The sequence below is a fragment of the Amyelois transitella genome, chromosome 15 (assembly GCF_032362555.1).
Source record: "Amyelois transitella isolate CPQ chromosome 15, ilAmyTran1.1, whole genome shotgun sequence".
NCBI lineage: Eukaryota > Metazoa > Arthropoda > Insecta > Lepidoptera > Pyralidae > Amyelois > Amyelois transitella.
The window spans coordinates 263312-285067 of NC_083518.1; the positions used below are offsets into that span (position 1 = coordinate 263312).

A 21756-nucleotide genomic window follows, 5' to 3' on the forward strand; every position below is an offset into this window, starting at 1 on the left:
CAAAGTAACAAGTTCATTGTAAAATTTTACATTATTACGAGTAGAACTAGATATATATACTATAGTATTTTATTGTAATTAGTCCTCTATATATTCTATAATATAAAATGAATCGCAAAATGTGTTGGTAAGCGCATAACTCAACAACGCCTAGACCAGTAGGACCAATTTTTTTTAAATGTTCGTTGAATTTTGATGATGGTTTTTACGACGAGAAAAATTCGAATAATTGCCGGAAAAACTTTAAAAACAGTTCTTTTCTTTTTCCTATAGAAACGTTTTCTAACTAAAACGTAGAGTCAGTATGAGCTTTATTGCTTTCATATAAAGTTCACGCCCTGTCGCTAGGGTGACCGATTATAAAATAGGTGCCGTGTGGTTCCCGGAACTAATAAAAAAAATAATAGGACCACTCCACCTCCACCACCACCAATTGATGTCGTAAAAAGCGATTAAGGGATAGGATAGGATAAACTTCATTTTTAGGCGATGGGCTAGCAATCTGTCACTATTTGAATCTAAAATTCTATCACCAAGCCAAACAGCTGAACGAGACCTTTCAGTCTTTACAAGACTGTTGGCACTGTCTACCCCGTAAGAGCTATATGTATGTCTATATGTATGTTTTAAAATAGGTAAGAACAAAAAACTGCTACATTACAAATCTTTTTAACAGAACGAAATCTATCGGGTCCGCTAGTACATATATAAAAAAATATCGGTAGGAATTCATGTAGCTCTTCCAAGTTTCCACCAATATGTCTCCCATTGACCATGCTGGGAACATTTCCATTTCCATTCCAGCTAATTTTCAAGCGGTTTCCGTACAAGTGAATTCACTTTGCGAGATGTTCTACCAAGATTACCTGTCTTCGTTTATTGAAAGGTAATATTTTAGGGTATTATACGCATGGAGTGCGTCTTAGCGAATGAGTGGTTATGATGGGCGAATTATAAAAGTAAACCTATTACAAAAAGCAAGGGTTCAAATCCTAACGTGATTCTTTTCTTCATAAATATCAATCTCAATTCTATCGTTAAGCCAAATAGCTGAACGGCCATTCAGTCTTTTCAAGACTGTTGGCTCTGTCTACTCCGAAAGGGATATAGACGTGACCATATGTATCTGTGTATGTATGTATAAATAAGCCATTTTTCTTGTAAAAAAAATATTATTTTTTTTCTTGTGACTGTCATAAATGGTGACTAAGGGAATAATAACGTAGTTGTTAAAGTTTATTTCATCTACTCTTTTTATTTGTGTCTTGTGGTTGCTAGCAATTTATATATCATTTATTTTATTTATTTATGTACACAAAATTATATACAGGAGCATTTAATACAGTAATTCTAGTACAAAGGTGCTTATCTTACAGTATCTATGCTAAGAAATGGAGTAGTCAATTTGGGTGTGCAGAAACCACATTTACTGAAGAAATAACTTATTAAACATAAATATAATCACCTCTACATCCCTTGCGGGGTAGACAGAGCCAAGAGTCTTATAAAGACTGAAAGGCCACGTTCAGCTGTATAGCTCAATGATGGAATCGAGATTCAAATAGGGAGAGGTTGCTAGACCACATTCTACAAGAAGAATCTCAAATTTATTTAGCCTACCTCTTAGTCGTCTTTTACGACATCCATAGTAAATATATGGAGTGGTCCTATTTTAAAGAACCACACGACAGGATGCCTAATGAAATAAAAACGCGTTTATTTTTTCTTTTTTATTAAACTAATACTGATAAAATTAATTGTAAATGTTCTCATTCAGCAGCTTGCTGATGCTTATTGTTCTTGAGTTGCAGCCAAAAGCCGTAGCCCACGAGCAGACAGTACAGCAAAATACCTACGAAACCAATTATGATTATAAAAAAAAAGCTGAAAAAGCTGTAAAAAGCTGAAATAAGCTAAAAGAAGCTGAAAAACTTCAAATTCAAGATCATAAAGTACATCAGTTGAATTACAGTTAATACATACATAAAATCACGCCTCTTTCCCGGAGGGGTAGGCAGAGACTACCTCTTTCCACTTGCCACGATCTCTGCATACTTCCCTCGCTTCATTCACATTCATAACTCTCTTCATACAAGCTCGGCGGTTTCGGGTACTTTTGTCCTGACCCTTTATCAGTTAGTGCTTATAAATATGTACAATATGAACGCAGCCAAATAGCTGAACGTGGCCATTCAGTCTTTTCAAGACTGTTGGCTCTGTCTGCCCCGCAAGGGATATAGACGTGACCATATGTATGTATGTATGTATGAACCCTCTTGGGCATCGCAATTTTAAAATAATATGGAACGGCACACACACGCAGGTAATTCCGAATGAAAAAATTAGTAAATAATAAAAGGGGAGACCAACATTCCGTTTCTATGGCTTTATCACTACAACCCAAACATTTTGAAAGAAATATCAACTCAGTGAAGCCTAGGAAAGTATGAGCAATGATTTTACCGAATTCGTTACGGAAACAACTGTATAAATTGAAACTTTTCTAAAAATATACAATAATTTTGGAAGTTTTCCCTTCCGTTGGTCTAAACAACTTTCACCTTTCATTTTAAAGGTTTCTTTAACAAGGTGCTCAAAGAAACAATAACATTGCAAACTTTTTTCAAACAAAAAAATTTAAGAAACAAAAATTTTTAGTACAGTAAATAATTTTGCTCGCTAATTATTTCGGGGGAAAAACGGAGGGTGTTATATTTTGTTTAAATTATTTAAGAAAAGAGTTTCTCTTTACTGAAATTGAATACCCTTTTGATTTAACGTATTACAAGATTCCTAAAAATAACTCGTATTTTTTTATTTATTATTAAAATCTCATATAAATAAATTAATCGCAACAATGAATTCTCTCCTCCACATTTCTATTCTAAGTTTGGATAATTGTGAAGTTGACGTTGTTGAAGAAAATGCTGCTGTGCAGTTTGTTACCGCTTCTTCTGCACTTGGAAGCGGCAGTAAACTTTAAGGTTTTAAGTTATTTATTTGACGTCAACTAATGTTGTGAAACCAAAAGATTTGACAATTATTAAGCGATATGAAGTATCCTATATGTAAGTATCCTATATCCAAGTATGCAGAGATCGTGGCAAGTGGAAAGAGGTAGTCTCTGCCTACCCCTCTGGGAAAGAGGCGTGATTTTACGTATGTTTGTAAGTATCCTATAATAATGTTCCTATTCCTAAATCCTCTTAACGACAAGGTGAAAGGTGCAAAGATAAATCAAAATGAACTAACAAACACAAACAATGGTGAGACACAGGCAGATGACCCAGACGACGAGAGAGACCCGTGAGGAGTACTCCCACAGGAGCACGATCAGCAGGCAAATGGTTTGGGCCAGCCACACGGCGCTGATCACCAGCCAGCTCAGAATTACTGATGCTTTACCCTGTGACAGAGATGTAGTCAAAATATGAGACAGGCTTACAAACTTGGGATTCTTTTTTAGGCGATGGGCTACCAACCTGTCACTATTTGAATCGCAATTCTATCATTAAGCCAAATAGCTGAACGTGGCCATTCAGTCTTTTTTTAAGACTGGTGGCTCTGTCTACCCCGCAAGGGATATAGACGAGGGATATAGTCGCCTTTTACGACATCCATGGGAAAGAGACGGAGTGGTCCTATTCTTTTTTTTATTGGTGCCGGGAACCACACTTAATGAGATCACAACTTGTAATTAAACAAAAATACAAGAATAAAAGTAGGTCTAGCCTTCTTGACTCCCCAAAGGAACCAGATGTTGACACATAGCATGATGCAGCAGTAGACCGCAGCAGACACGCTGAGGCTGAAGGCGTGTTTCCAGGAGTTGTAGGAGCAGGACTCGCAGCTCTTCAGGCCCAGGGTTTGGATGACGGTCGCTATGATACATGCTACCATTAGCAGCTGAAACAAGTTTGAAGGAAATGTTGCAATTTCGAAGAATAGATCGTTTGAGCAATCATTAAATCACAGGATTAGGAAGAGGCTTCTTTTAGGCGATGGGCTAGCAACCTGTCACTATTTGAATCTCAATACTATCATTAACCCAAACAGCTGAACGTGGCCTATCAGTCTTTAAAGACTGTTGGCTCTGTCTACCCGTAAGGGATAAAGACGTGATCATATGCATGTATGTATGTATTAGGAAGAGATTACATTATTGTACTTGCCATGATACCCGCGTAATTTCTAAATAAATTCTTGGAAATAAATTTTACTTCTGAAGGTGTATTTGTGTCAAATTTTTCAGAAATCGACAATATAACCATTAGTTACATACTTGAATCTAATAAATAAATAATAAATAAATATATACGGGACAAATTACACAGATTCAGTTAGCCTCGAAGTAAGTTCGAGACTTGTGTTACGAGATACTAACTCAACGATACTATATTTTATAATAAATACTTATATAGATAAACATCCAAGACCCAGGCCAATCAGAGAAAGTTCTTTTCTCCTCATGCCCTGGCCGGGATTTGAACCCGGGACCTCCGGTGTCACAGACAGTGCATACTACCGCTGCGCCACAGAGGCCGTCATCATCAATCTGTTGTCTTAATAGTATTTCGAGAAATTAGAAATGTAGGAACTAGCACAAAGTAAAGTACCTTTTCTTACTTTTAAAAGTCAATCTCTGCACCAGATTTCTCCAAAATCTTAGCATAAGTATTAACACGATCACAAAGGTTATACAAGAGTAATTTATTACTTTTATTTACCTATTACTTACAACTCTACCGCAAACATTTAAAAGTAAAATAAACTTAATATGTTTCTTGAATTACCTGGTTGACTGGAAGAAATCCCTCGCAGGGATAAGTCCGTAAATATTGTATATCGTTATGTTTAATGTATTTTTATGTACTACTTAAAATTTGTTATGCACACGCAATTATGCAAACGAATGGGTATCTCTTGGATAGTCATGTAAAATCTTCGTCTTCATCATTAATTACCATCAGGTGAGATGGAAGACAATTGCCTAATTCTAAAATGAATAAATAAAAAGAAATGAACTTTAAGCTCTCATCGGACGGACAGGAGAAACCTGGTATGACGATAAATAAATATAAATATAAATGTATCCGAGACAAATTACACAGATTGAGTTTGTCACGAAGTAAGTTCGAGACTTGTGTTACGAGATGCTAACTCAACGATACTATATTTTTTTAATAAATACTTATACAGATAAACATCCAAGACCCAAGCCAATCAGAAAAAGTTCTTTTCTCATTATGCCCTGACCGGGATTCGAACCCGGGACCTCAGGTGTCACAGACAAGCGTACTACCGCTGCGCCACAGAGGACGATGGCATAATCATTTTAAAAGTCATCACTGTATTTCAACTTGTAGGCACTTCGAATATCAAAACCTTATTTACTTACACACATTAGGATCCCCACAACCTTAGCTCCCACCTCGAGCTCGAATCGGCAGAGAAATTTCTTAGGTGTTATTTTGTTCAACATCGTCTTGTTTCTTTCCATTTTTTTACGCCATTTAAATCGTAACCATCTCGATCTAATCTATTCATCATAGCGTCAATGGTATAACGATTGTAGTGTCTGAATAAAAATAGGTGATGCACAGGGCGGCACAGGTTCAACCCGGTGGGAAAAACGATTCAGAAAAAAGATATTTGCGGTGTCAAATATCTTTATTCAGAATCGTTTTTCTGAATTATTAACGTTAATTTTATTGCTAACCGATGCTTTTACGGTAACGGAAGATATCGCTAGGAAACCTTCACCTACAGCTTGACACAACATTTCTGAACGTGTTCAGGCATTGACTTGACGGCCTCTGTGGCGCAGCGGTAGTACGCTTGTCTGTAGCACCGGAGGTCCCGGGTTCGAATCCCAGCCAGGGCATGATGAGAAAAGAACTTTTTCTGATTGGCCTGGGTTTTGGATGTTTATCTATATAAATATTTAATATAAAGAATAGAATAGTTGAGTTAGTATCTCGTAACACAAGTCTCGAACTTACTTCGGAGCTAACTCAATCTGTGTAATTTATCCCGTATTATATTATATTATGTATTGACTCAATCACTCCACCTCATCCTAAAGATGTCGTACGAAATGTATACAAAATAACAACAAAAACAAACAAAATTCGGGCAGAAAACTGAAAACGCTTTATCAAATTTTCACGGCATGTAGGCAAATCGTTTTAAACTCAAAGGGATGTGTGTTGTCATGTTATCATTTACAAACGAGATGAAATTCCATACATTACCGTGATGTCTTCACTGATTGTTTGTTGTATCACCCATGTTACATCCTTTGTGAAGTGATGGAATATCGCCTGGTATTACACATAATTATAAAGATATCGTTATCAAACTATTTATAGCTCGTTGTGGACGTTTCATGAAGAATTATTTAAAAAAATTTTAACTGTTCCATTATTTTAGTTATCTTAAGGATACTGACAACTAGATGTGTAACCATGGATTACGGGTTAGGTTTACCTGCAAAAGAAAGAATAGGACCACTCCATCTCTTTCCCATGGATGTCGTAAAAGGCGACTAGGGGATAGGCTTTTTTTTACGACATCCGTGGGAAAGAGATGGAATGGTCCATATTCTTTTTTTCTTATAGTGCCGGGAACCAAACTTCAATAAAAAATATATTTCTTATATCTCCTTGTTTCCCTAGTCTCAGTTGCTTATTCTAAGTGAATTATTTTATGTGAGAAATAAATATCTTTAACCGTAAACCCAGTCGTATAAACTGTGAAACAGATAGCAATAAATTTTCGTATTCCAACCAACCTCGAAAAATAAAACTAAATAATAAAATACAAACAATCATACTTACAGTCCGTTTTCTTCACGAGACTGTTGCTTCTGTCTACCCTAAAAGTGATAATGACGTGATTATACACGTACCTACCTACGTATGTATTGTTTTAAACGAATAAACTCAAAAACTACTGGATCGATTTTTATGAAATTTTGATAGAATACACCTTCAGAAGTAATGTAGGCTACGAGCGAAGCCATGGGAGAAAAGCATGTCTAAAATATAGCTACCCCTGCGGGGTAGACAGAGCCAACAGTCGCGAACAGACTGATAGGCCACGTTCAGCTGTTTGGCTTTATGATACAATTGAGATTCAAATAGTGACAGGCTGCTAGAGCATCGTCTAAAAAAGAATCCCAAGTTAAGCCTATCCCTTAGTCGCCTTTTACGATATCCATGGGAATGAGACGGAGTGGTCTTATTCATTTTTTTTATTGGTGCCTGGAACCACACGTCTTATATTAATTGATAACTAATATTTGATGAACACACTTTCCAAAACATAAAAATACACATGTACATATATTTAATAATATGTATAAAGCAGTATGTTCATTGTTGAATTTTCATGAATAACGAAATGAACTCCGTCAGTTAAAACCGTAGCAATAACAACGGTAATGATGTAAACATTTGACCATCACTCACTTGTTATACTAACCTCTAACAAGCAGCGCCTTTAAAGAAATGGAGTCAATTAAAACACTTTGAAACAGGATAGATTCTAAGAACTAAGATTGACTGACATATATGTCTGTGATTTAGTGTCCTCTTTTATAATAATTTAAATAAAGATTTCCAAAAACATTATAAAATGTGATAATTAATATATACATATTTCCTGTAGGTTAAATTAGTTAAAGAAAAAAAAAAGTGTCGTGTGGTTCCGGCACCAATACAAAAAAGAATAGGACCACTCTATCTCTTTCCCATGAATGCCGTAAAAGGCGACTAAGGGATAGGCTTACAAACTTTGTATTATTTTTTAGGCGATGGGCTAGCAATCTGTCACTATTTGAATTTCAATTCTATCATTCAAATAGCTGCACGTGGCCATTCAGTCTTTTCAAGACTGTTGGCTCTGCCTACCCCGCAAAGGATATAGACGTGAATATATGTATGAAAATATAAAAATATAATTAGTACTTAAATATTTTGAACACTAAATCCTAGGTTGTATTTAAATTACCTTAGAAAGCAGATCTTATTAACTTACTTCAAAACAATATAACACTAAGAATACAAACGATACTTATTATAAACTAAATCGATTGTTAAATTTAAGTCCACTTTGCTAAAAGAGCTTTACTGTGAAGGCGATTCAAAAGGAAACAAGAATAGTCGACGAGATCTCAACAGAGTAACAATAACTTGCCGCTTGGTGGCGCTTCTTGGCTGTTTACTTTTTACTTCGATCCACAAAGTTTATTTATTTAAAATTGGTTAATCAGATATTTTCAAGTTGCAGTAGTGTAGAACTGATAAAGTGAACGTTGAAGATCGTATATTCGTTAAAAGTTAATCGACCTTATCGCGTTTTAATTATCTGTAAACGCATAAACTTAGTCATCGTTTGATCCCTGTTTCCTCTAATACACATCTGTTTTGCGGGCTATTCTACACAAGTGACTAAATTTGGTGAATATTTAACGATACAAAGTGCAAAAGTGATCTCACTAGTGATAAAAAACAAACTTAATATTTACACGTCATATCAATCAATTTTGCATTATCACTATAGTTCGAGTTTTTTCGAAATAACGCCATCTATTGTATTAGTCTCACACTAAATAATTCAACCCACGGCGGTCACTTCTGCTAGTAGCTACGTGCGTATACGCTTCGCAGCACGTTTTCTTGCGCTTCCTCCTATCGCTTGAAATATTTTCACCGCTTCCCACAAGATGTCGCATAGTAAAATTGAAGAAATTTTTTGCGCTGCATGCAGAACTCATCTGTCTGCCGTACATAACTTCCTAAAATGTTGCTCCTGTAAGGACTCCTATCACATCGAATGTCTCAACATCAAAAAAGATCAATATTTGGAATTTACCACCGATTTACTCTCCACCTGGAAATGTCCGTCCTGTAATAACGTGACGAGGCGTGCTGGATCTAATCTGAACACACCGGTACGGACTACTCAAATTCCTCATAATGATTCCTACCTAGACAGCATGGATGTGTCCTTCTCCGGCCGAGATTCCCGCGCTGCATGCCCCCCGAAGCCTGTAACCGAAGATAGTTTCGAATCCTTCTCTCGTGCGTTGTTTTGTAAGATGAGTGAATGGCAGGGCGAAATAAATGGCAGCGTATCTAGCCTCAGAGGGGAACTGAAATCATCATTATCTGAAATCAGGAACGAAATAATGTCGTTGCGAGCTGAGCAACATAAAATAAATAATCACGTGTCATTGTTGACACAAGACATTTCTCATCTGAAGTCCTCCGTAGAGTTCTGCAGCAACGAACACGAAGATATAAAAAAACGGTTGGCAGATGTCTCTGGCAGGTGTGTGGACATGAACCCGGCTGTGCTGGGTCTGGAGCATAAAGTGGATTTGTTGGAGCAACAAGCGCGTCAATGCAATCTGGAGATCTGCAACGTGCCAGAAAGGCGGAATGAACACCTGCCTGGAATGATTGAGGCCATGAGCTCTTCTCTCAACATCCCCATTCCTGCTAGTGAAATTGTCTCCATTCATAGGGTACCGCACGTTAGAAGTGACAGCAGCAAACCGAAGAATATTATTGTAAAATTCACCACGCGCACGCTTCGCGATAACGTGTTAAGTGCCTACAGAAAAGCGAAGGGACTTACCTCCAGCAAAATGGGCGTACCTGGCACTTCTGTTAAAATTTATTTAAATGAGCACCTTACATTAAAAAAGAAGCACTTATTTCGCCTATGCCGTGATGCCGCAAAGAAGAATGGCTTCAAATATGCATGGGTTAAAAATTCTTCAATTCTTGTACGTGAACGCGACGACTCACCGGCTTTTGTCATTAGAACAGAATCTGACCTGGAAAAAATCGTATCGAACACTTAGTGTTATTGTTTACTCATTTACACCTAAAATTACGTTTTATTTTCTAGTATACTTCAAACTTAGTAGTAATCTTACATATTATAACTGTATATATTTGATTTTTAAAATTATTTACTCAACCATTCACGCTATTTTTGCAATATTATGTTTAGTTAATCTTATAACCAGGGTGTCAATTAACTTACCAAATTATGTCAGCAAATCGACCAGGGAACATATTATTTCTCATGTATTTCATAGCATGACTGTATTCCGCATAAACTTGCTTAACAGAATGGTTCTGACACTTTTGCCTATTTCTCATAGTACGTTAATTACAAACTACTTTAAACACAAACATATAATTCTATTATGTCAACACGAACACAAATATTTCACTTTTGTTTATGGATAGTAAGCTGTCAATTTATTATCAAAATTGTGGCGGTATCAGAACTAAACTTCAGACAGTTTATATGAACATTCTCTCGTCCACCTACGACATTATTGTACTAACCGAGACCTGGTTGACGCCGGAAATTTTCAATAATGAATTTATTGATGAGCGATATATCGTTTTTAGGTGTGATCGCGACCGGCTAGCTACAAAAAAAGAGGATGGTGGGGGAGTTATGGTGGCTATTTTAAAAGGTCTGTGCCCGGCCGAGCTCGACTTATCCCACATTGCTTCTGATACAACTCAGCCGTCATGTATTGAACACTTGCTGGTAGAAATTCCTGGCAGAGATAACAACTCTCGACACGTTATTAGTGCTGCGTACATACCACCTTGGGCTTGCGTTTCCGCTTATGAAAATCATTTTAATTTCCTTTTGGAGGCATTAAATAATACTAACATGAAAAACATTTTCATAATTGGGGATTACAATCTAAATGAATTAAATTGGACCTATTCAAATACAAACAACCCCAATGATGGTATGATACATGAGGTTACCTCGTCTCGAAGTCTTCTATTAGATGACTGTATGGCTAATTTGGACTGTAAGCAATATAACTATTTACGCAATGTGAATGATAGGACCCTCGACTTAGTTATCAGTAATACGACATGCTCTGTTCAACCTCAACCCTTATCTCTCGTCCCGCCCAACAATCATCACCCCCCTTTCGTCTCATATATGTCTGCGCCCACCCCAACTAAATCACTTTTAAAGAAACCTTTTGTAAAAAACAACTTTTATAAAGCTGACTATAAAACAATAAATGATGAGATAGCAATTATTGATTGGACCGAGGAACTTGGCCCATTAACTGCCAGCAACGCAGTTGACTTATTTTATAACAAAATTAATAGTATAATTAAGAAAAATACGCCTTTAATATATTCTAAATCGTCTAATTTTCCTATTTGGTTTCCTCAATCTCTTATTAATATAGCGAGAAAAAAACAAAAAGCATGGGTTAAATGGAAAAAGTGTGGTAACATCTCGGATTATGAAAGTTTTTCGTATTACAGAGGCATGTTTAAGGAGAAATGTTCTAGAAGTTATCGTGAGTATATGCTCTCAGTTGAAAATAACATCTCTACCAATATAAAATACTTTTGGACCTATATTTCAAATCGTAAAGGTAAATCTAGCATACCATCCGAAATGAAACTTAAAGATGAGAAATCCACTAACCCTGAGGTAATTTGTGATATGTTCTCAAATTACTTTAAGTCCGTCTTTGAACCTAGGTCTAATAAAATTGATAACTGGCAGCCCTCGGCTGATATCGGCGACAACTGTGATATTATATCTAACTTATTCCTCACTGAGGAAAAAATCCTCAAAGAACTCGAGTTGTTAAACACATCTAAGGGCGCTGGTCCTGACGGAATCCCTCCATACTTTCTAAAGCAAACGGCCAATACCATATTTATACCACTACATATAATTTTTAATAAATGTTTAACGGAAGGCTTCTTCCCTGATATTTGGAAAAGCGCATATATTATTCCCGTGCACAAAAACGGTTCCAAACAAGATGTTCAGCAATATCGACCCATCTCCATCCTTCCCGCCTTATCTAAGCTGTTTGAGCGGCTCGTTCACAATGGAATATATCCTGCGCTTCATAAAATTGTTATTCCGGAGCAACATGGTTTTGTGAAGTGTCGCTCTACCGTGTCTAATTTAATTTCATTCACATCAACTTTGTTCGAGAACTTTGACAGCGGGGCACAGGTTGACGCCGTATACACCGATTTTCAGAAAGCCTTTGACAAGGTAGATCACGAAATTCTCTTGAACAAAATCGCCTTCAACGGAATACGCGGTAATTTGCTACGCTGGTTTCAGTCTTATATTACCAGCCGCACTCAAACGGTAGCTATCAATGGCTATCAATCTGAGCCAGTGTATGTTTCCTCTGGAGTGCCGCAGGGTTCCATTTTGGGACCATTATTATTCATTATTTATATCAATGACATTAAGACTTGTTTTCAGAAATCTGAATTTCTTATGTACGCTGACGATCTAAAGGCCTATAGGTCTATTAATACAATTGAAGATTGTATCTCCCTTCAATCAGATCTAGATAGGTTAACTCAATACTGCTTTGTGAATAAATTACACCTCAGCATACCTAAATGTAACTTTATAAGTTTCACTAAAAATATTAATATTATCGATTTTGATTATAAACTTAACAATGTGTCATTAAGTAAGGTCATATCAGTAAAGGACTTAGGCATAATCCTTGATGAAAAGCTCTGTTTGGATACTCACGTTCAAAATATTACAAACAAAGCATTTAAAATGTTTGGATTTGTCCTCAGATCTTCCGTTGACTTCAGGAAATCATCAACTTACCTGTATTTGTACAAATCTTTAGTAAGATCTCAACTAGAATATGCGGTGTCGGTCTGGAATCCCTACTATCAAAAATACATTACGGCGATTGAGAAAGTTCAAAAAAAGTTTTTACGCACCATGCATTATAAATGTCACCGACGCTATCTTAGCTACTCTGAACTGCTTTCCAGGTACAATTTGTTGACTCTCGAATCAAGACGTAAATATCTTGAAGCGGTCTTGCTATTCAAAATATTACATGGCAAAATTGACTCTCTTAACATTGTTAACAAAATTTCATACACTGTCCCTAGAAGATGTGTCCGGCGTGCAGCCCGCTCTCGACGGCCACTCTTCTATTTCGCCATTTGCCGAACAAATTCTGGTCGGCGTTCACCTATGCGTTGTATGGTTGAGTCCTATAATAAGTTTTTTGATGGAAAACTTGACATATTTGCTTGCAAATTGTATGAATATAAAAAAACACTCACCTCAATTTTATGCACACTGGATGCAAATTCATTTGTAACTTATTAGTAATTTCTGTTTATTTCGTAAATTCTTTATTAAGTACATTTTATTTTTTGTCAACACCTCTTATAAATTCTCTTATCTTTTCTATCATCTTTTTCATTAAAACTATTAATTTTAATCACGCAGCCTGGTTGACCCTCTTGTGGCAACTTTCTGTTTAAAAATTAATATTAATCTGTGAATAACGCTGTGGGTTATATAATTACTTACTCATGTTATATTTAATTATAAGTTATTTAAGACCTATTATATAACTGTTTGTTGTTCCTAAATAAAAAAAAAAAAAAAAAAAAAAACTTGAATATCAAAATTTCCTCTGAAATAATTACGTTAACAATAGAATTAAATATTGATTAATTATAGATACATTGTGAAGTGAATCGGTACTTTAAATAAGTTATACCGTCAAAATCAAATAAAAATAAGAATTTATTTGTACATGGGACAATTCAAACATCATATCTTTTAGTTTCACAACATTGTTTGACGTCAAATAAATTACTTAAAACTAAGTTTACTGCCGCTTCCAAAGCGTCAGTGCGGAAGAAGTGGTAACAAACTGCACTGCAGCATTTTCTACAAAAACGTCTACTTTACATTTATCCAAACTTCGAATGAGAATAGAAATGTGGACATCTCTTTCTCGTATCTTGAAAGGCGACTAAGGGAATAAACATATTCATGTAATGCAACTTTTATCTTTTATGACAGGAGGAAGAAGATTAATCCTTAAGTTACGGTAAAAATGGAAGGACTTAGCGTGGGTACTTCAATCGATTGTGATTCAGCGGATGTTAACGTCATTTATCCCGAGGCCAAGCTGAGGCATAATCTCCTCGGATGCCACTTCATACATCTCTTGAAGTTCATGTACAAGTTGAAGTGAGTAATTATCTCGCGAACTAGAAAACTTGGGGTTTAATATACATGAGTTCGCTCAACTAATTAGTACGCCTACGTTTATGCGTAGGCCATTATTTTGTGTGAGTCGTGAACTGTAATGATGGTACAAGTTATGATGAGAACATAATATTTTCATGTTTTGATTCAACAATGTAAGTACGTACGTATAAATAATTTTCACATTTCCTCAAGTTTTGCTGGCGGCTTGACTCGTATACATTATTGTTTGTCCTTTTTCTAGAATGTTCCTTTTTCCAGCTTGTCCTTTTTCTAGACACTTCGCAGTACTCCTTACTACATTATGCGTCAAATTTTACAAAGAGTGATCATGTAAATGAAACGTGAAGAAAAAAATTAAAACAACACACACTTTCCCATTTCGAGATCTGTAATATTTTTTTCTTCCTCATAATAATAAGATGATACATTATCTTCTATGATAGCAACACGCATATTTGTCTGAAAATAAGCTACAGAAATCAGTGAATAATTGTCATATAACTACACGTATTGTTTAGAATTCTATGCAAATTGAAGACCTGGGCCACTCGCTTAATCTTCGAAATTTCAGCATCACCTACGTCTTCATGGACTTAGAACAATCTGACGGTGACTACATGGGAACCCTGCTGAAGAATGGCACCATAGACATCTACGCTAGGCCGGTGGCACTGGGCTCTCCCGTGCTGCGATATGCTTATCCAATCCAAGCTGTATTTATGTGGAGGTAACCATTTTTCATACATAAAATGAGTTAGCCTCGAAGTATGTTCGGGACTTGTATTACGAGACACTAACTCAACGATACTAAGTATATTGTATAATAAATACTTATATGGATAAACATCCAAGACCCAGGCCAATATGAAAAAGTTCTTACATTCAGGCAAAATGCCCTGGCCGGGATTCGAACCCGGGACCTCCGGTGTCAGTCACAGACAAGCGTACTACCGCTGCGCCGCAGAGGCCGTCAAAAAAGCAGTTCAGGCATTGAAACTATCACTACATAGTATACAACAAAGTCGCTATTTTAGTCTGTTTGTCTGTATGCTTAAATCTTTAAAATTACGCAACGGATTTTGATGCGGTTTTTTGTAACAGGTAGAGTGATTCAAGAGGAAGGTTTTTATGTATAATTTTTTTCCGAATTTTGCACCCGTGCGAAGCCGGGGCGGGTCGCTAGTTTCTTCTAATACAAGTCCACTCTTTTTGATATAAATTTCGTGATTTCATTTAGCACCAATTTGACACTCTTTATCTTTCTCAGGGCTGGTCAATAGTTCCTTCTGACTTGTCCACAATTTTCTTTCGTAAAGTTCATATTATCACTAGGCACTTATCTGACACTTCTTCTGTCTTCTTTCAGAGCTGGTTTCATTCTCCGTCGAGAGCGCAAACAAAGAATGCTGGTACGCTTCTATCGGAAGCCTTTCCACCGGCTCGTGTGGTTCTCCCTCATCGCCATGACATTCCTGGCCGCAGTCATCTTCTACATCCTCAGCATCTGGGAGAGGCACCTGGGTTCCAATGGAGAGTGCAGCTTCATGTTTGAACTGCTGCTCGCTATTGGAGGATTTTGTCAACACAGTAAGTTTTTTTGTGTGCCGTGTGGTTCCCGGCACAAATACAAAAAAGAATAGGACCACTCCACCTCTTTCCCACGGATGTCGTAAAAGGCGACTAAGAGATAGGCTTACAAACTTGGGATTCTACTTTAGGCGATGGGCTAGCAACCTGTCACTATTTGAATCTCAATTCTATCATTAAGCCAAATAGCTGAGCGTGGCCATTCAGTCTATTCAAGACTGTTGGCTCTGTCTACCCCGCAAGGTATATAGACGTAATCATATGTATGTATGTATGTATGTAAGTTTTTTTCGTCCTGAACGTACCTTGGATCAATTCCGGTACGTCCAGGCCAATGGTCAGTGTTATGGATTCGTTTTGCCCGGTAGACCCGCAGCTCTCCTTGTTCCAGAGATGTCCCTAAATAGCGGCAGGAATAAATAAAATAAAGAGATTGCAAAACTACGTTCTGTACTTTTCCACTTACAAAACGAGACACCAACATAACACTATTAAAAAAATTACATTTAAAATAAAGAAATATTCTGAAACCCAACCTTTTTGGTCATCATGCAGGTCAAGAATATTCTAAACTGTCGAGCTAGGATGAAGATAATCATAATTTGGGTGAAGCGAATGAAGTATTTGGGGATCGTGGCAACTTAGCATGTAACCTAGGTTACCAGATTCATACTCGTATGTCTCTTGAATTTTCCCAACACAGAATGTTGTCGATTTCAATTGATTTTGTTCTTACTAGCTGTGCCCGCGACTTCGTCCGCATGGAATGTTATTTTGGGCACCATTGAAGCCCTCACGGATTAATAATTTTCCCCGTTTTTTTTCACAATTTCCATTATTTCTTCGCTCCTTATAGTTGCAGCGTGATGTTATATAGCCTAAAGCCTTCTTCGATAAATAGTCTATTCAACGCAAAAATAATTTTTCAAATAGAACCAGTAGTTCCTGAGATTAGCGCGTTCAAAAAACAAACAAACTCTTCAGCTTTATATTATTAGTATTGATGTAGGTATGTACCACAGGTGAAACCGGGTGGTCCCATTCTTTTTACTATCGGTACCGGGAACCACACGACATAATATTCTATATATAATTTTATTTCATGAATGTGGATGAAGCGAAGGAAGTATGCAGAGATCGTGGCAAGTGGAAAGAGGTAGTCTCTGCCTACCCCTCCGGGAAAGAGGCGTGATTTTATGTATGTATATATGTAATTATATTTCAAACCCCTTTTTTTCAGTATTTCCAGTCGAAACGACCACTCTACCTCGCCGCACGGCATACTTCGTGTTCTTCTTGTTCACCTACGTCATTTACACGTTCTATACCTCCAACCTGCTCTCTCACCTCGTGAGTGACAAGGAGGACGATATGGACTTGGACGACTTGGCCCTGAGCGGGTATGACTATATGCTGTTGGATGATATCAAGGAATATAAATCAAAGGTAAAATTTATAAAGTTGTAAGTAATTAACTGAGTTGTTGTTGGTTTGTTGTAGGTATACGAATATACATACATGTTTTCACGTCTATGTCCCTTGCGGGGTAGACAGAGCCAACAGTCTTGAAAAGGCTGAATGGGCATGTTCAGCTTATTAGCTTAATGATAGGATTGAGATTCAAATAGTGACAGGTTGCTAACCCATCGCCTAAAAAAGAATCCCAAGTTTGTAAGCCCATCTCTTAGTCGCCTTTTACGACATTCATGGGAATAGATGGAGTGAGATAGAGTATACGAATATTTAAGGAATAAATGATTATGATGTTGTATTTTTTTTTTTAATTTGCAACATCGTTTTGGTTTAATAGTTTCTAAGCTTCCAGAATTCAAAATGCTGTTGTAAATGCAATAATAACCTGTTAAATTAGCTCATTGTTGGTTCAATTACATTTTATTTCTCATAAGCAAAAAAGGAAAGTTGAATAAACTAAAGAAAAACATATTTTTTTTCAAAAAACATAATTATGTATCCTTAGAACGCGGGTTTGTCAAAACCAAGATTAAGATAGAAAGACCTTCGATCTGGTCGACAACGACGTTTTATTGATGAAGCTGGCCGGCGTCGGTTGTACGCCACGTCTACTAGCTTTCTTTGCCAGTTATATGAGAGGTAGGCAGCAGTACGTGGAGTACGCGGGTTACCAATCATCACCATATCTGGTTCTATCAGGAGTGAGTCAGGGGAGTAATGTTGGGCCACTAGAATTCGTCATAATGATCAATGACTTACCCAATGTCATTGTTTATTCAGACTGTCTTCTCTTTGCGGACGATCTTAAGCTGTCCATCACGGTCTATACGGAGGTTGACTGTGAGCATTTGCAGGAGGATATTAACAGAGTGGTATCGTGGGCCCAGGAAAATAAACTTCAATTCAATACCTCTAAATGTGTCACAATTACATTTACAAGAAAACATAAACCGATAGAACACAAATATACAGTACAGGATGTGGCCATGAAAAGAGTAAGAGAGGTAAAAGACCTTAGTGTTAAATTCGCGTCCGATCTATCATTTAAAGACCATATTACCGCAGTCGCCAAGAAAGCATACCGGAATTTAGGCTTAGTGTTACGCAGGGCACAGGGCTTCACAAATGCTAAAGCTATCATAGCTCTGTATAATACTTTAGTACGTAGCCAGCTTGAATTTAATTCAATAATTTGGGCTCCGCATGAAATGAAATACATCCTCATGCTAGAGAAAATTCAAAACAAATTTGCCAGGTACCTTTACAAAAAGCTTTACGGAGTTTATCCATTTTACCCTTTGAGGTATCCTACCTTATTTGTTTTGGGTATGGTAGGATACATGGAATTGCGAGTGCGCAGAAACCTGGCACTAGCGCTGTATATGTTTAAATTGATACGTGGAAGAACTCACAACCCGAATTGTCTCAGCTTGGTAAGGTTGTGTGTTCCTAATGGTGTCGTGGGGCGCCGGCGCCGGCCTCCGCTGCTGGAGGTGCCGCTGGCCCGCACCGCGTTGCTGCGCGAGGCACCTCTGACGCGAACGCTGCGAGTGCTTAACCGAGTGGCCGAAAGAATCGATCTTTTCTCCTGTTCCCTGAGCGAATTCACAATATCGACTTTGTATGTCTTATGTGATTATTAGAATAAATATAATAATTCTCAGAATATAATTGATAATTGTATATTGAATAACTTGAATACTATCCTATCGAATTAGGTATATCTGTGATGATAGGTTAAGTTTGTGAAATAAATAAATAAAACCTTTCTATAATTAAAAAAATGTATCTAGTAGTGTTTAAAATGGAATCAAGTTCTTTAATGTTTGAAGAATTACAAAAATAGTATAATCCCAACCGAACATTTGATTTGATGAGATAACTCCGAACAGAAATAACACGAGTAAACAAAAAAAGATGTAACTTTGAACAATATTTCAGCTGTCGCGTGAAAACACTTCAATACTGAACCAAATGAATGATATACCCGTCGTGAACCTCTCCACGGGGCTGGAGGCTGTGAGGACCAAACAAACTGCTCTCCTGTCAGACTTTGTCATGGTGTACCAAGAAATTACTAAAAGTAAGTCATTCTTGACAATGAAAAGAGTTAGCATGAAGGGAGTAATTAATGTGGATGAAGCGAAAGACGTATGCAGGAATCGTGGCAAGTGGAAAGTAGTCTCTGCTTAACCCTCTAGGAAAGAGGCTATATTTATATATATACATATAGTCACGTCTATATCCCTTGCGGGGTAGACAGAGCCAACAGTTTTGACAATAATGATAGGCCACCTCCAGCTGTTTGGCTTACTAATAAAATTGAGAGATGTTTATAAAAGAATTTTGGACTTAGACTAAGGAGAAACTTTTTACAAGGGCACTATTAATTTCAAAAGAAATTTCTTCCAGTAGGCCCACGACAGGGTTTTACTTATTGGATCAAAATGTGGCTGTCCCTTAGAAAGTTTACATCAGGGGTACTCTACACTGACGACGGTCGACGAAGACTCTCTGTCTTACTCTCCCAGAAAGACTAGTTATTCATGATATAATGCCTCTGTAACATTGATGAATTTATTCTATTCACCATCTGCTGAACTCTCAAATGTCATATTTGGTATATTTTTTTAAACAAAATGGAACTGAACTTTCTCCGTTAAAGCTTAAACTGTAACTTTCACATTTTGCATTTTTTTTTTAATATTATTTTCAGCATTTAGCAACAAAGAAATATGCGATATCGTTGAAATAGATTTATTTTCCCGTATCCGAAAATATTTGGTCACTTCGAAAGAATTCCGCTACAAACAGCAAATTAAAATAAGGTCAGAAATGTTTTCCTCATATTTATTTTGCTCAAAACAATAATGAAACACCACAGATTTAACATTTATAACGTGAAATTACGTTTCTTTTGATTTTCATAAAAAAAAAACAGACAACGTTATTAAAGTCGTTATTCTTTTTAAGCATTTTCAAATATATTTTGATGATTTTGTTTTAAGATTTTTTGCCTTAAGGGTTTTGTTGGGTCATTATTAATTAGACTTATATTGAGACTAGCGACCCGCCCCGGCTTTTTACGGGTAGCATTACTGATTTTCATACAAACTTCCCCCCGATTCAGAAAATAAGTGTACCGTATGTATGTCGGTGTACAAATAAAGTAATCGATTACTAAACCATTGCCTAAAAGAATAATCCCAAGTTTATTAACACCTTTTCAACCGAATTTTACTAACTGCACGAGAAGATAAACAGCTAGCATATACTTTACTTATAACTATATCATTATTATGTTTGATAGTTGAAGTCATCTGCATATTTCCATTCTCAGCACTCTTCGAATGCAAGAAGCCGGTATCATCCAAAAATTAACAGCGGCCAATGTGTTGGACCCTCTAGAATGTTCTCTGGTGGTGGAAGTGACCACCACTTTTGAAGAAATATCTGGTTTACTGGCGGTTCTGATCGGGTGCTACATATTTACTGGGCTCATGGTGGTTTGTGAAAGGGTACATTTTGCGAGGAACAGGCTGTGGCCATATGTGGAATAATCCATGAATATACTGAAGGAATTCTGATGGTGTCCCATGAATGTCGTAAAAGGCGACTAAGGGATAGGCTTACAAACATGGGATTCTTTTTTAGGCGATGGGCTAGCAACCTGTCGCTATTTGAATCTCAATTCTATCATTAAGCCAAATAGCTGAACGTGGCCATTCAGTCTTTTCAGGACTGTTGGCTCTGTCTACCCCGCAAGGGATATAGACGTGACCATATGTATGTAATTCTGATGGTGTTCTGCAATCAAATGGTGAATTACCTGTAGTAACCATTTCTACTAATACATTTTGTAAATAACAAGAGGCCGCCCGCGACTTCGTCCGCATGGAAACCCTATCAACCTCTCGAACTCCGGAATAAAAAGTAGGTTATATGTTATTCTGGGTCTTAAGCTACGTACATACCAAATTTCATCGTAATCGGTTCAGAAGTTCTTGCGCGAAAGAGTAACAAACATCCATACTGACATACTCACAAACTTACGCATTTATTATTTAGTAGGATATAGTAGTTAATAGTATAAATAAAGGTGCGTTACATGCACGTTTAATTTTAATTGTATGACTTCAAAATTGTATGCTACGTGAAATTTCAAAAACCAGTTGCTAACTACCTTGTAAGGATGTACTTCTATGTTTAACGCAAATTAATGTCTTGATTTGAAGAAGCGAGATGAACTTGTACTGGTGTGGGAACCATTAGATGTTAATGATTATAAATTTATCATAAATGTTACATAAAGTGTGTTGTAATAATTTAAAAAAATATATAATCGTAGTAACTGTTAGTTTGTTTTTGTAAATAAATTAAAGTATTTTATTTCTGCCGTCACGTTACAGGTAAAATAAATGTCGCTAATATTATGTGTTTTATTGTTATCACCTTCGAGTCGGTAACAGTCTTAGGTAGCCATTTATAAGCCATAGCCATTGATAAATTTCATGTAACATTCGAATATTTAGTAATGAAAAAACCACTCCATCTCTTTCCCATGGATGACGTAAAAGGCGACTAAGGGATAGGCTTACAAACCTA

At 36.8% G+C, this 21756-nt stretch overlaps 3 protein-coding genes across 3 annotated transcripts; 2 read left to right on the forward strand and 1 right to left on the reverse strand.

The window, feature by feature from the left end:
* Positions 1-1769: 1769 nt before the first annotated feature.
* Positions 1770-5498, reverse strand: LOC106136470 (uncharacterized). The gene is made up of 4 exons (XM_060948324.1): positions 5399-5498; positions 3733-3906; positions 3253-3406; positions 1770-1852 (listed from the first exon to the last, which is right to left on the reverse strand). Exons 1-4 carry the CDS (start codon positions 5480-5482, stop codon positions 1770-1772), a joined length of 495 nt encoding a protein of 164 aa, XP_060804307.1. The 5' UTR covers positions 5483-5498.
* Positions 5499-8211: 2713 nt separating this feature from the next.
* LOC132902547 (uncharacterized) lies at positions 8212-11818 on the forward strand. Its single transcript, XM_060948190.1, has one exon. The coding sequence runs from the start codon at positions 8729-8731 to the stop codon at positions 9872-9874; it is 1146 nt and encodes a 381-aa protein (XP_060804173.1). The 5' UTR covers positions 8212-8728; the 3' UTR covers positions 9875-11818.
* Positions 11819-13832: 2014 nt separating this feature from the next.
* Positions 13833-21487, forward strand: LOC106136472 (ionotropic receptor 75a-like). The gene is made up of 7 exons (XM_060948269.1): positions 13833-14070; positions 14663-14818; positions 15458-15678; positions 16919-17124; positions 19093-19234; positions 19868-19979; positions 20492-21487. Exons 1-7 carry the CDS (start codon positions 13934-13936, stop codon positions 20709-20711), a joined length of 1194 nt encoding a protein of 397 aa, XP_060804252.1. The 5' UTR covers positions 13833-13933; the 3' UTR covers positions 20712-21487.
* Positions 21488-21756: the final 269 nt, after the last annotated feature.

What these genes read in the sequence shown, in the direction of transcription:
- LOC106136470 (XM_060948324.1), bottom strand. Translation starts at nt 5,482, where the DNA reads ATGTTGAACAAAATAACACCTAAGAAATTTCTCTGCCGATTCGAGCTC. An exon ending in TTGTGGGGATCCTAATGTGT is followed by an intron (nt 3,907 to 5,398) that starts GTAAGTAAATAA and finishes AACTTGTTTCAG; the next exon opens with CTGCTAATGGTAGCATGTAT. An exon ending in TCTCACCATTGTTTGTGTTT is followed by an intron (nt 1,853 to 3,252) that starts GTTAGTTCATTT and finishes TTGGTTTCGTAG; the next exon opens with GTATTTTGCTGTACTGTCTG.
- LOC132902547 (XM_060948190.1), top strand. Translation starts at nt 8,729, where the DNA reads ATGTCGCATAGTAAAATTGAAGAAATTTTTTGCGCTGCATGCAGAACT.
- LOC106136472 (XM_060948269.1), top strand. Translation starts at nt 13,934, where the DNA reads ATGGAAGGACTTAGCGTGGGTACTTCAATCGATTGTGATTCAGCGGAT. An exon ending in TCAAGGAATATAAATCAAAG is followed by an intron (nt 17,125 to 19,092) that starts GTAAAATTTATA and finishes ACAATATTTCAG; the next exon opens with CTGTCGCGTGAAAACACTTC. An exon ending in GTACCAAGAAATTACTAAAA is followed by an intron (nt 19,235 to 19,867) that starts GTAAGTCATTCT and finishes TATTATTTTCAG; the next exon opens with CATTTAGCAACAAAGAAATA.